At 42.3% G+C, this 15,171-nt stretch overlaps 1 protein-coding gene across 8 annotated transcripts in view; it reads left to right on the forward strand.

The window, feature by feature from the left end:
• Positions 1 to 15,171, forward strand: part of CASK (calcium/calmodulin dependent serine protein kinase) — a 374,286-nt gene that overhangs the window by 262,625 nt on the left and 96,490 nt on the right. For all 8 annotated transcript variants that reach the window (XM_024987781.2, XM_024987783.2, XM_024987784.2 and 5 more), the window contains exon 10: positions 13,515 to 13,614. In XM_024987781.2, the coding sequence (XP_024843549.1) occupies positions 13,515 to 13,614 (100 nt within the window). The remainder of the gene's footprint in view (positions 1 to 13,514; positions 13,615 to 15,171) is intronic.

A 15,171-nucleotide genomic window follows, 5' to 3' on the forward strand; every position in this document is an offset into this window, starting at 1 on the left:
TGGTGATAATAGCTAACTCATAGGGTTGTAAGGATTTAATGAATTAATATATTATTAGCGGTTAGAATAGTACCTGTCAGTCATAAGTTCTCCATAGATAACCATTTTCTATTAATATTTTATTGTTATTTTCATTATTATTTTAGTATTTATTTAATATGCTTGATTTGATCTCTATAAACAGCTGTAATTCCTAAATGGGATGGACTGCTTAGTGGGTATAGACTACTTAATGGGTTTGGGATGAAACAGGAATGGTCATCGCACAACATTGTGGCTGTACTAATTGGCACTGAATTGTACACTTTAAAAGGGTTAGTTTTATGTTATGTGAATTTATGCAGATATTCTTCTTAAATACTGGTTTTCACTTTTGCACACTTGAGAGATGTGACACATTTCGCATACTAACAGTAACTCACTGCACCACTCAACTCACCCAAGACACTGACCATCCCTCTCTCAGCCCCAGGCATGCAAGAGGTTGGAGGGGCATGCGTTGTTTTGAAAAAGCCTCATGGGTGATTCTGATCTCAAAAAGTTTACTTTATTGAGAGTCATTACTCTGAAGCACAAACTTGTAATGGGTCTACAAAATTCCATCATACGTACACATCATAATTTATTAACCAGCTATTGGACGTGGGCATTACTTCCAGTTTTCCATGGCCATAAATACTATTGCATTGGCTCTATTTTTATTACTAAATCTTTGTACACTTCTGATTATATTGTTAGGATAAGTTTGCTACTGAAATTGTTGGCATCAGAATGTGTACATGTATTTAATAAGATATTTGATCTCTATAAATAATTCACCTTCCAAAAGGCTTATACCTGTTTGAATAAATTCTAATGTATTTTTGGTAGTGAGTTTATTATATTTGCAATTAAACCTTTTTCCCATTCTGAAAATTTTATGGAACTGTTTTATGCCAGAATGTAAAACATTATTCATTTTACTCTGCTGAAATTTCAAGACTATCGCTCATTATTGGTTATAATAATGTCAACACTCAGCAATCAGAAATTGTTCCTTTCCACATTTATACATTCATTTTGGCATTTAACCTGTTCAGCAGCCTACAGGATACAACAAATCCCTGATGAGAAGATTATTTGGACAATTATAAAGCATTAACATCATTTTCAGACTATCGTCTGAACTGTAGGTTTTAAATGTTTATAGAACCCTGCATGTCATTTGAATTATCACCCATTTATTTTTACTTTCCTTTCTTTCATTATTTTATTTTATATCTGTGAATGATAATGGAAAAACTCTTTTCCCCATTTTGGTTATCAGACCTTTCATATGTTGAATTTTTCCCCTCCTTTTATTTCATACCAAGCTCTAGAATCTTTTTTTTTTTTATTGGAATAGAGTTGATTTACAAGTTGTGTTAGTTTCTACTGTACAGCAAAGTGAATCATGTGTACATATACATATATCCCTTCTTTTCTGGATTTCCTTCCATTTAGAACACCACAGCTGAGCTCTATTAAACTGAGCTTAATACTTCAGTTTTTTTAAATCCTCTAGAAGCAGTGCTTCTTATATAAACTACATAGTCCTGAGCACGGGACTGCTGCTGCTGCTGCTAAGTCGCTTCAGTCATGTCTGACTCTGTGCGACCCCACGGACGGCAGCCCACCAGGCTCTGCCGTCCCTGGGATTCTCCAGGCAAGAACACTGGAGTGGGTTGCCATGTCCTTCTCCAATACATGAAAGTGAAAAGTGAAAGTGAAGTCGCTCAGTAAGTGTCCAGCTCTTCTTGACCCCATGGACTGCAGCCTACCAGGCTCCTCCGTCCATGGGATTTTCCAGGCAAGAGTACTAGATATGAGGATTGTATTTTCTCAGACTGAATATTAGGATGCATGGGACAAACTGTGTGCTCCAGGCTGTCTGAAAAATCTGTGCTCTATGGGTGTGTGTCTCTTAAGGAGGCATTCCTGTACTCTAACTCTGGGTGCCATTTACATGAAGGAGTTACGGTGCAAGGGGGCGCAGGGGACGCAAAAGGGCTGTGGGTGCCTGAGCTTGTCTGTCTAGGGAAGAGGCTCAGGAGGGAATCTGTTCTAGAAACCATCCTCTTTGGTTCATGAATTAGAAAGCAAATTTCCCTGTAGTGAAGTATGTCAAAGATATTCTGTACAAATAGAAGTAATATCCTATATTTGGGTAAATTTATTGCAATCAGTTCAGGAAATGGTGAGCTGCATCCACATAATTCAGTTTAGAGGTTAAAACCATTTATTCCTTGTATATACAGAAAAGGAGGGAGATTTCTGATAACTTCCTATAATTTTCCTTTATTGATTTTGCAGATTACAAAAATATAGCCTGCGTTACTTCTCTGACTTACCAGTTGGTCTCTTGGGTTCCTGTACTTTGCAGAACTGGAAAAAAATGTTGAGGAATGCTGTTTTCCAGTACTCACTGTCCAGTGCAATAGCCACTAGGCATATGTAGCTACTGATACTTTAATTTTAACCAATAAAATGTAAAATTTGATTTCTCAGTTGCACTAGCCACATTTCAGTTGCTCAATACCACATGTGGCTGGTGGCTACACTTTGGGGCAGTACAGGCATAAGACCTTTCCATCATCACGGAAAGTTCTGTTGTACAGCACTACTACCTGCCAGAGTTCTGAAACCCCTAAGCAGCATCTTTGAGAGGCCAGCCGGGAAGCTCTAATTAGCTGCCTTTTGTCAATCTGAGCTATCCCTGGTGGTTCAGATGGTAAAGCATCTGCCTGCAATGCAGGAGACCCGAGTTCAATCCCTGGATCAGGAAATCCCCTGGAGAAGGCAATGGCACCCCACTCCAGTACTCTTACCTGGAAAATTCCATGGACGGAGGAGCCTGGTAGGCCACAGCCCATGGGATCGCAAAGAGTCGGACACGACTGAGCGACTGCACTTTGACTTTTGTCAATCTTCCTCTTTCCGTCAATTCAACAAGAGCTTACTTAAGGATTTATCAAGGACCTTTGTGCCCTAATGAAAACCAGCACTTATACCCACAGTCCTCTCACTACCAGAGAGGACAGCACATGAGCACAAAGATGGTGGGCCCCAGCCACTCAGGCAGTAAATCTGGTATCCAAAGGGCACTTTTGATTCTGAGAACTGAAAACTGTTATTCTGGTATGAACAGTTACATAAATAATAACTGACATGAGTTTGATCTTCCTATATTTTGCAAAGCAATTTATGCATTTTTGATTCTGAAATGCAGAATTTATTACTTCCAAAGTTAGTCTGGCTTTTGAAAGTTGTTATATACATTAAAAGATCATCTTTATAAAGTACTTTTACACAGACCCAAAAGGATTCCTCAGTTATTTATTCCATGCAATTGCTCTTATGCTATGCTAAGTCACTTCAGTCATGACCAACTCTTTGCGATCCTATGGACCATAGCCTGCCAGGCTCCTTTGCCCATGGGATTCTCCAGGCAAGAATACTGGAGTGGGTTGTCATGTCCTTCTCCAGGGGATCTTCCCCACCCAGGGATCGAACCTGCATCTCTTAAGTCTCCTGCATTGGCAGACAGGTACTCTACCACTAGCACCACCTGGGAAGCCCCACAATTGCCCTTAAATATAGCCATACTGACTTTACCAACAAGACTCATTTTTAATCTTCAGAGATGATAGCACAACCTCCTTTAATCACGTGTCCTGACTTAATTATGAAATTCTAGGTTTTAGAGTTGTGTTTAGACTGATACATGTAGGCTAAGCTGACTAAACTGAATGATAACTTTGGCTGTGACTGCATGGAGAGAGATGGGAGGTTCTGATTTAATCAATGGTCTTACCTCATTATCATCTAGAACCTAATTCTTAAATATAGTCAGCCTCAGTCCTTTAACATTTCTGCCTTGATTTTTCTAGCCGTTTGGTCATCTCTCTTCAGCTTCAACCTCTCCAGGTTCTCCACCCTTTTTAAGGTTTTGAGTTCAGTATTCTGAATCCTAGTAAGATGATCCTCTCTCAAATCCTTATGTCACACTTTTATTTGTGTCTCCCTGTGATGCCTTTTGCCCCCTCAGTGTATCAAAAAATGAGTAGATGTGTCCTCACCACTTGAGTACAATGCCAGTGAGTTATTCTACGTCTCATGCTTGTGTGTTTTGTATTTAGACTTTTAAAAATATACCTCCCTGCCCTCATGCCTATCAAGCTTCATGGTGTTTTTTTCTGAGTTCAGTTATGGATCACCAAAAAGGGAGTTTTGGCTTTTGACATTGTCTTCAAGTCAGTAATTCATCCATGTTCAACTCTCCTGTTCCCTACTCAATAACTTTGTTGCTTCCTTAAGTGTGTACAGTAGTTTAATTTAGCAGAAGTCTGAGCTAACCATTTTTTTGTTGTTTGCTTCCCACTTCCTTAAATGAGACACAGAATCTTCTAGGGGGGAGCATTCCATTTTCATGTTTGACATATTAACTACAAATATGATTGTGCTTAATTACTTGTACTTCCCTTTTTCTTTGAATTTAGAATCTTCCTTCACATTTCTAGGTTAATTTGCTTAGTAGAAAATTGCATCTTTAATATTAGTTATCAGATTGTGAATGGTCTTAAGTCAAAATTGTTATGTTTTACTCAAAGCTTATGGGAGTATATCCTCTAAAGTAGATAGAAAAGCTTCTTTAACAAGGATTGAATAAAAGTGGGAAGGTTCAAGAACTACTAGAAGATCTGGTTTTATGTTGTTATACCCACAGGCTCTTCAATAGCAACAACATAGTAGGGAGGTTGACAATATACAATCTGGAAACGAAAGCACTCACATAAGAGTTCTCTGTTGTTGTTGTTTAGTCACTCAGTTATGTCCGACTCTCTGCAGCACTGCAGCATGCCAGGCCTCCCTGTCCCTCACTATCTCCTGGAGTTTGCCCAAGTTCATGTCCACTGAGTCAGTGATGCTATCCATAAGATGCTTATCCATAAAGAGCTCTATGCTTTCATAAATTAATGCATCTATCTTTCTATTTTTATATATAAAGTTTAATTGGACCACAGAAATAGCTGCTTTCACGCTGAATGGCAGAGTTGAATAGTTGCAGCAGAGAACATATGCTCTGCAAGCCTAAAATATTCACTGTCTAGCCCTTTACAGGGAAGTATTTTTGACCCCTGTAATAGTAAAAACCGTTGACTGAAGAAACTACTCAGAAGACCTCAATTCTATATTCTCCTGATCTGTCTCTTTAAGTTGGCAGCAACCTTAAGCGGTTAGTAAGCCCCTCTGGACCTGTTTTCCTCATCTGCTAAATACGTCTTTTTAGCATGAATCATCTTTACAGCTGACTCTCAAATTCTAATAAAATTCTATAAATCCATAATCTGTTTTGGACCCATTTTGCATTGAACTTTTGAGCCCACATGCAGTCACTGTGTTACAGTTCAGTTCAGTCACTCAGTCATGTCCGACTCTTTGAGACTCCGTGAATCGCAGCACGCCAGGCCTCCCTGTCCATCACCAACTCCCAGAGTTTACCCAAATTCACGTCCATCGAGTCGGTGATGCCATCCAGCCATCTCATCCTAATCGTCCCCTTCTCCTCCAGCCACCAATCCCTCCCAGCATCAGAGTCTTTTCCAATGAGTCAACTCTTCACATGAGGTGGCCAAAGTACTGGAGTTTCAGCTTCAGCATCAGTCCTTCCAATGAACACCTAGGACTGATCTCCTTTAGGATGGACTGGTTGGATCTCCTTGCAGTCCAAGGGACTCTCAAGAGTCTTCTCCAACACCGCAGTTCAAAAGCATCAATTCTTCGGTGCTCAGCTTTCTTCACAGTCCAAATTTCACATCCATACATGACCACTGGAAAAACCGTAGCCTTGACTAGACGGACCTTTGTTGGCAAAGTAATGTCTTTGCTTTTGAATATGCTATCTAGGTTGGTCATAACTTTCCTTGCAAGGAGTAAGCGTCTTTTAGTTTCATGGCTGCAATCACCATCTGCAGTGATTTTGGAGGCCAAGAGAATAAAGTCTGACACTGTTTCCACTGTTTCCCCATCTATTTCCCATGAAGTGATGGGACCGGATGCCATGATCTTCGTTTTCTAAATGTTGAGCTTTAAGCCAACTTTTTCACTCTCCTCTTTCACTTTCATCAAGAGGCTTTTGAGTTCCTCTTCACTTTCTGCCATAAGGGTGGTATCATCTGCATATCTGAGGTTGCTGATATTTCTCCCGTCAATCTTGATTTCCAGCTTGTGCTTCTTCCAGCCCAGAGTTTCTCATGATGTACTCTGCATATAAGTTAAATAAGCAGGGTGACAATATACAGCCTTGATGTACTCCTTTTCCTACTTGGAACCAGTCAGCTAGCTGTTCCATGTCCAGTTCTAACTGTTGCTTCCTGACCTGCATATAGGTTTCTCAAGAGGCAGGTCAGGTGGTCTGGTATTCCCAACTCTTTCAGAATTTTCCACAGTTTATTATGATCCACACAGTCAAAGGCTTTGGCATAGTCAGTAAAGCAGAAATAGATGTTTTTCTGGAACTCTCTTGCTTTTTCGATGATCCAGCGGATGTTGGCAATTTGATCTCTGGTTCCTCTGCCTTTTCTAAAACCAGCTTGAACATCTGGAAGTTCACGGTTCACATATTGCTGAAGCCTGGCTTGGAGAATTTTGAGTATTACTTTACTGGCATGTGAGATGAGTGCAAGTGTGCGGTAGTTTGAGCATTCTTTTGCATTGCCTTTCTTTGGGACTGGAATGAAAACTGACCTTTTCCAGTCCTGTGGCCACTGCTGAGTTTTCCAAATTTGCTGGCATATTGAGTGCAGCACTTTCACAGCATCATCTTCCAGGATTTGAAAGAGCTCCACTGGAATTCCATCACATCCACTAGCTTTGTTCATAGTGATGCTTTCTAAGGCCCACTTGACTTCACATTCCAGGATGTCTGGCTCTAGGTGAGTGATCATACCATCGTGATTATCTTGGTCATGAAGATCTTTTTTGTATAGTTCTTCTGTGTATTCTTGCCACCTCTTCTTAACATCTTCTGCTTCTGTTAGGTCTATACCATTTCTGTCCTTTATCGAGCCCATCTTTGCATGAAATGTTCCCTTGGTATCTCTAATTTTCTTGAAGAGATCTCTAGTCTTTCCCATTCTGTTGTTTTCCTCTATTTCTTTGCATTGATCGCTGAGGAAGGCTTTCTTATCTCTCCTTGCTATTCTTTGGAACTCTGCATTCAGATGCTTATGTCTTTCCTTTTTTCCTTTGCTTTTTGCTTTTCTTCTTTTCACAGCTATTTGTAAGGCCTCCCCAGACACCCATTTTGCTCTTTTGCATTTCTTTTCCATGGGGATGGTCTGGATCCCTGTCTCCTGTACAATGTCACGAACCTCCATCCATAGTTCCTCAGGCACTCTATCAGATCTAGGCCCTTAAATCTATTTCTCACTTCCACTGTATAATCATAAGGGATTTGATTTAGGTCATGCTTGAATGGTCTAGTGGTTTTCCCTACTTTCTTCAATTTCAGTCTGAATTTGGCAATAAGGAGTTTATGATCTGAGCCACAGTCAGCTCCTGGTCTTGTTTTTGCTGACTGTGTAGAGCTTCTCCATCTTTGGCTGCAAAGAATATAATCAATCTGATTTCAGTGTTGACCATCTGGTGATGTCATGTAGAGTCTTCTCTTGTGTTTTTGGAAGGGGGTGTTTGCTATGACCAGTGCGTTCTCTTGGCAAAACTCTATTAGCCTTTGCCCTGCTTCACTCCATACTCCAAGGCCAAATTTGCCTGTTACTCCAGGTATTTCTTGACTTCCTACTTTTGCATTCCAGTCCCCTATAATGAAAAGGACATCTTTTTGGGGTGTTAGTTCTAGAAGACCTACAACTTCTTCATAGAAGACTGTTCAACTTCAGCTTCTTCAGCATTACAGGTTGGGGCATAGGCTTGGATTACTGTGATATTGAATGGTTTGCCTTGGAAACGAACAGAGATCATTCTGTCGTTTTTGAGATTGCATTCAAGTACCGCATTTTGGATTCTTTTGTTGACCATGATGGCTACTCCATTTCTTCTAAGGGATTCCTGCCCACAGTAGTAGATATAATGGTCATCTGAGTTAAATTCACTCATTCCAGTCCATTTTAGTTTGCTGATTCCTAGAATGTCGACATTCACTCTTGCCATCTCCTGTTTGACCACTTCCAATTTGCCTTGATTCATGGACCTAACATTCCAGAGTACATCATGAGAAATGCTGGACTGGAAGAAACACAAGCTGGAATCCAGATTGCCGGGAGAAATATCAATAACCTCAGATATGCAGATGACACCACCCTTATGGCAGAAAGTGAAGAGGAACTCAAAAGCCTCTTGATGAAAGTGAAAGAGGAGAGTGAAAAAGTTGGCTTAAAGCTCAACATTCAGAAAACGAAGATCATGGCATCCGGTCCCATCACTTCATGGGAAATAGATGGGGAAACAGTGGAAACAGTGTCAGACTTTATTCTTTTGGCCTCCAAAATCACTTCAGATGGTGACTGCAGCCATGAAATTAAAAGACGCTTACTCCTTGGAAGGAAAGTTCCTAGATAGCACATTCAAAAGCAGAGATATTACTTTGCCAACAAAGGTCCATCTAGTCAAGGCTATGGTTTTCCAGTGGCCATGTATGGATGTGAGCGTTGGACTGTGAAGAAGGCTGAGCACCGAAGAATTGATGCTTTTGAACTGTGGTTTTGGAGAAGACTCTTGAGAGTCCCTTGGACTGCAAGGAGATCCAACCAGTCCATTCTGAAGGAGATCAGCCCTGGGATTTCTTTGGAAGGAATGATGCTAAAGCTGAAACTCCAGTAGTTTGGCCACCTCATGTGAAGAGTTGACTCATTGGAAAAGACTCTGATGCTGGGAGGGATTGGGGGCAGGAGGAGAAGGGGACGGCAGAGGATGAGATGGCTAGATGGCATCACTGACTCGATGGACGTGAGTGAGTGAACTCCGGGAGTTGGTGACGGACAGGGAGGCCTGGTGTGCTGCAATTCATGGAGTCGCAAAGAGTTGGACACAACTAAGCGACTGAACTGAACTAAAGTGAACATTACAGGTTCCTATGCAATATTGCTCTTTACAGCATTGGACCTTGCTTCTATCACCAGTCACATCCACAACTGGGTATTGTTTTTGCTTTGGCTCCTTCCTTTCATTCTTTCTGGAGGTATATCTCCACTGATCTCCAGTAGCATATTGGGCACTTAACGACCTGGGGAGTTCCTCTTTCAGTATCCTATCATTTTGCCTTTTCATAGTGTTTATGGGTTCTCAAGGCAAGAATATTGAAGTGGCTTGCCGTTCCGTTCTCCAGTGGGCCACATTCTGTCAGACCTCTCCACCATGACCCTCCTGTCTTGGGTGGCCCCACGGGACATGGCTTAGTTTCATTGAGTTAGACAAGGCTCTGGTCCGTGTGATCAGATTGGCTAATTTTCTGTGATTATGGTTTCAGTGCGTCTGCCCTCTGATGCCCTCTCGCAACACCTACTGTCTTACTTGGGTTTCTCTTACCTTGGACGTGGGGTGTCTCTTCACAGCTGCTCCAGCAAAGCACAGCCACTGCTCCTTACTTTGGACGAGGTCGCCCCTCCTGACCTTGAACGTGGAGTAGTTCCTCTTGGTCCTCCTGCGCCTGCGCAGCAGGTAGCTCCTCCCAACCACTGCCCCTGACCCCTGACGTGGGGTAGCTCCTCCCGGGACGTGGGGTAGCTCCTCCCGGCTGGCGCCCCTGACCCTGGACGTGGGGTAGCTCCTCCCGGCCGGCGCCCCTGACCCCGGACGTGGGGTAGCTCCTCCGGGCCGCCGCCCCTGACCCCGGACGTGGGGTAGGTCCTCCCGGACGGCGCCCCTGACCCCGGACGTGGGGTAGCTCCTCCCCGCCGCCGCCCCTGACCCCGGACGTGGGGTAGCTCCTCCCGGCCGCCGCCCCTGACCCCGGACGTGGGGTAGCTCCTCCTGATCGCCACCCCTGACCCCGGACATGGGGTAGCTCCTCCCGGCCGCTGCCCCTGATCCCGGACGTGAGGTAGCTCCTCCCGGCCACTGCCCCCGACCTCAGAGGTGGGGTAGCTCGTCCCGGCCAGCGCCCCTGACCCCGGACGTGGGGTAGCTCCTCCCGCCTGCTGCCCCTGACCCCGGACGTGGGGTAGCTCCTCCTGGCTGCCGCTCCTGACCCCGGACGTGGGGTAGCTCCTCCCGGCCGCCTCCCCTGACCCCGGATGTGGGGTAGCTCCTCCCGGCTGCCGCCCGTGACCTCAGAGGTGGGATAACTCCTCTCAGCTGCTTCTGCACCGTCGCAGCCTGGCGCTCTCGGTCGCTGCCCCTGACCTTGGGCGTGGGGTAGCTCCTCTCGGCCGCGCTTCTGCGCGGTCCGTCGCAGCCGCCGCGCTTCTGCGCGGTCCGTCGCAGCCGCCGCGCTTCTGCGCGGTCCGTCGCAGCCGCCGCGCTTCTGCGCGGTCCGTCGCAGCCGCCGCGCTTCTGCGCGGTCCGTCGCAGCCGCCGCGCTTCTGCGCGGTCCGTCGCAGCCGCCGCGCTTCTGCGCGGTCCGTCGCAGCCGCCGCGCTTCTGCGCGGTCCGTCGCAGCCGCCGCGCTTCTGCGCGGTCCGTCGCAGCCGCCGCGCTTCTGCGCGGTCCGTCGCAGCCGCCGCGCTTCTGCGCGGTCCGTCGCAGCCGCCGCGCTTCTGCGCGGTCCGTCGCAGCCGCCGCGCTTCTGCGCGGTCCGTCGCAGCCGCCGCGCTTCTGCGCGGTCCGTCGCAGCCGCCGCGCTTGCAGAAGCACAGCTATCTCTGTGTTTAGAGAGCTAAATAAACAAAACTGCTAACCATAAGACAGATAAATCAGGAACTTGGTACTATTGTTTCAAAAGAATTTACCTCTCAGGGCTCTTTTAAATAGTGCTTTCCTAGTAAAAGTATTTATAGATCTTTTACTACAGTGGTATTTAATAGCTAGAACAGGCCTTACAACATAAAACTAATGTAAGAAACTCAACTGAACTGTATTTGGAAATAAAAATTAAGCATCTCAAAGATTTCAATTTCAGTGTGTGGGAAACATGTGCTATGATCTATAAAAATTCCATTTTCACCCAGCTTTTAGAGAACATATATATAAAGTGGAATAAGCTTCTACTACAGAAAGAAGAACTCAACATTCAGTACAATTATTTTCATAAAATTCTGCATGAGACACTCTCAGGCATTAACCCTGGACTTTTGGAAATCTGAAAGTTGCATGGAATGGTATCATCATCAAGATCACTTCTCTATTTTTGCCCTTCCCTCTTTTGTCTCTCTTTTTCAGTTTATATTTGTAGAAAGAAACCTTATATAACCACCCTTCTAAAAATGAACCTTGTAGGAATGTGTTTCTATTAATGTTATTAGAATTACTAATGATTATTAATAATTTTGTTATGCATTATTGTGATTATCGGGGCTTCCCAGATGGAGCTAGTGGTAAAGAATCTGCCTGCCAGTGCAGGAGACAAGGGAGATGCAGGTTAGACCCTTGGGTCACCAAGATTCCCTGGAGAAGGACATGGCAACCCACTCCAGTATTCTTGCCTGGAAAATCCCATGGACAGAGGAGTCTGATGAGCTAGCTACAGTCCATGGAGTTGCAAAGAGTCAGACACGACTGAGCACACACTCAAATAGATTGTGATTATCAGTGATATTTAATGAATCCCTGCACTCACAAAAGATTCATCATTTTTTTCCAAAAAAGTCTAAGAGTTCAGTATTTAAAATGTAGACTTAGGCTACTTTACACTTAGACTACAAGGGTGATATGATACTCAGGCTACCTGAGTGAGAAATTCTACCTAGAGCAGCAAAGGCTCTGCTTAGGTTATAACTACATATTAGTAGTTGTTGTATAAGTCGCTAAGTCATGTCTGACTCTTTGTTTATTTAGCTCTCTAAACACAGTAATAATTTGCACTTACAAAATGCTTTATGGTTCACAAAGCACTTTCATAAACATTACGACTTTTGACAGTCATGTAAGGTAAGCCACGTCACTTTTACTATCCTCACTGTATGAGAAAACCTCAAGAGGTTAAATGATTAACTCAAGTAAGGTCATGCAGATGGAAAGTGGCAGCACCCAGGAACACACCTGGATATTCTGACCTACGCCTAGCACTCACGTGATTGGACACTTACAAACATTATCATTCTTGTTACTGAAACAATCATTCCCAGCATTTTTCTACCCAGTAATCTTAAGAGATGTCATGGACTTGGTATGACAGTGATTCTGAGCTAGGAATCAATGGAGGCATCATGTGCTTTAAAATAGTCAAGATGTAGTTGATTCTACTGGGTAGCCTAATTGAGAATTACTGTACAAGAGTAATGCATAGTCATTATTAGTATAAAAAAGAAAGGGAAAAAAGATTTTAGAAAAGAAAAATGACTTCATTCTTACTATCCAAGAATAATTAATACTATTAACATTTTAATATATATTCAGTCTTTTATGTCTTGATTAACTTTTTTCAAAAATAAGATCATACTATAGATTTTCAAAAACTTTTTTGTGTAATTCATCACAAGCACCTTATCATCACAAGCACCTTATCATTTCATTAAACACTCTTCTTCTGCATCATTTTATAGTGACTGCAGAATATTTCATTGTCTAGTACATGCTTAAGTTCAAGATGTAAATGGTTTCATATACTTCTGCAATTCCTGACAGTGTTATTCAGGTATATGTGTATGTGCTTTATCGAAAAGAATTCAAAATTATTTTAAGCCACCTCTTTTCTAGCTTTCATTTCCTATATATTTGACCTCCTGAATAATTCTTAAATGGGCTTCCCTGGTGGCTCAGCAGTAAAGAGTCTGCCTGCAGTGTGGGAGACCCAGATTCAATCCCTGGGTTGGGAAAATCCCATGGAGAAGGACATGGCAACCCACTCCAGTATTCTTGCCTGGAAAATCCCATGGACAGAGGAGCCTGGCAGACTATAGCCCATGGGGTCGCAAAGAGTTGGACATGCCTGAATGAATATGTCCATCTATGTCCATATTTCTTAAATAACCATTTCATAATTAACTTTTTTGTATTTATGTATTTTTATCAATGCTTTTACTGAAGTATAGTTGGTTTACAATGTTGTATTAATTTCTGCTGTACAACAAAGTGATTCATTCTTTTTTATTTTTTTTTCAATTATGGTTTATCATAGGATATTGAATGTAATTCTCTGTGCTATACAATAAGACCTTGTTGTTTATTGTATTTCTTTTAATAATATATATTTTCAGGAATTTCCTGGCAGTCCATTGGTTAAGACTTCATGCTTTCATTGTTGAGGGCCCAGGTTCAATCCCTGGTCAGGGAATTAAAATCCCACAAGCCTCTTGACACAGCCAAAAACAAAAGAAAAATTTTAAATATATATATATATATATATATATATATCTATTTTTTTCATCTCTTTGCTTTAGGGTGCAGTACTAGCAGCTGTGTCAAGTCACAAATTCAACTCATTCTATGGGGATCCCCCTGAAGAGTTGCCAGATTTCTCCGAAGACCCTACCTCCTCAGGTAATTGAATCATTCATTCATTCACTAGACTGAATCATGTGGTGTCTACATCCTTTCTTTTTCATTATGAATAAACTTTTCCTGTGAATCTAGTTCTGGTCTCCAAGGAATTCTAAGGAAGTTTGTCAGCAGCCAGATTCCTTCCCCATGTATCTGATTCCTTTTTTGTTTTAATACCAAAATTGCTTTCCCCTACTGCTCCAAGCCGACATTTCACTTTTTATTTTTAACATCGGAAATACTTCTTCCCCTTTCCTCTCTCCAGACCCAACATTGCACTTCATCCAATCCAACATTTGTAGTCAGTCTTCTTGAATATTTGTGATTACCTTCTGCCTCAACACAAATTTCTGATGTAAAATTTTCCCCATGTCAACTGTAGCATATCAGACTTTGGAACAACACTGCTTTTAATTGAATCTTTCGATGTAAAACTGTGTTGTGAATTATCTCTTGAAATGATTTACAGGTTCTTCTCTTTTTATGAAGTCTATAGCATGTCTATATAAGCATTCAAGGGGGAGCAACATATAAGAATTACCTATTTTGATGAAATGTCTATAGGTACTCCTGAAAAAACTCACTAGTGTTCACAAAACTATTTTTTAAAATGCTCAGATTTCCATCCTACTGTGAGGTAGTCTCAAGGATTATTTGCTAAAAATACATAGGACCCATTTGTGTGTATACGCAAATGCATGTATGTGTGTTAGTTTTTAATTTTTATTTGTGTGTTTATTAACTCCTACATCATATGTCCTCTGGAATCAGCTTTTCTTTCTTTCATTAGAATTACTCAGTGTTTGTCATTTGGTTGACTCTGTACTGGTGATTTGGTTTTTGTACTCTTGCACTGGCTCATTCAGTGTTCATGCATTACCATTGGAATCAGGACCCAGAGCCCTTCCTAAAGCATGAGTTGTTTGTCTTTCATAGCTAGCCGTATAGGAAGAATGGATGTGCTAATGCTTCTTTCATGTTGGAACCATGAGCATTTGTCAATATTTATGCTTCTTCTTTCCTCTGTTATACACATGGGTACACATACATGCTCACATACACATGTGCACACACAGTTTCTGACCAGTTGGTATGTGCTTATACCTTGTGCAAAATAACAGGATCAAATTTCCCATTCCAACAGCTATATAGTTCCTCATTTTGACCTTTACCGATTGGGATGTGACTCTTCCTCTTTTGAATGAAGGTGATTTCCAAAAACATTTATAAACGGGAATCTTAAAGAAGAGACTCTGAGGAGGAGGACTTGCTCTTTTCCTCTTGTGCTGACTTGGTAATTATCCAGAGTCCTTCCCACATTAAAGGCTGTAGTTCAGTTACTGGTATGTTCCCCAACGCTCCCTATTGTTTTCATGTCTGTGTTTTTTTCTTCCAGTCCATTTTGTTCTCTCCATTCATAGCTTTTTGTTGTTTTTAACTTGAAACTCCTCCTTCCCTCTTCACACTTAGATTACAGTTGACCCTTTCTAGGGGGAGTGGATCTAATAACAGTTTTATGTTGTACTCTGACTATGTGATATAGTCACATACTTGGAA

The sequence above is a fragment of the Bos taurus genome, chromosome X (assembly GCF_002263795.3).
Source record: "Bos taurus isolate L1 Dominette 01449 registration number 42190680 breed Hereford chromosome X, ARS-UCD2.0, whole genome shotgun sequence".
NCBI classification, from domain to species: Eukaryota; Metazoa; Chordata; class Mammalia; order Artiodactyla; family Bovidae; genus Bos; species Bos taurus.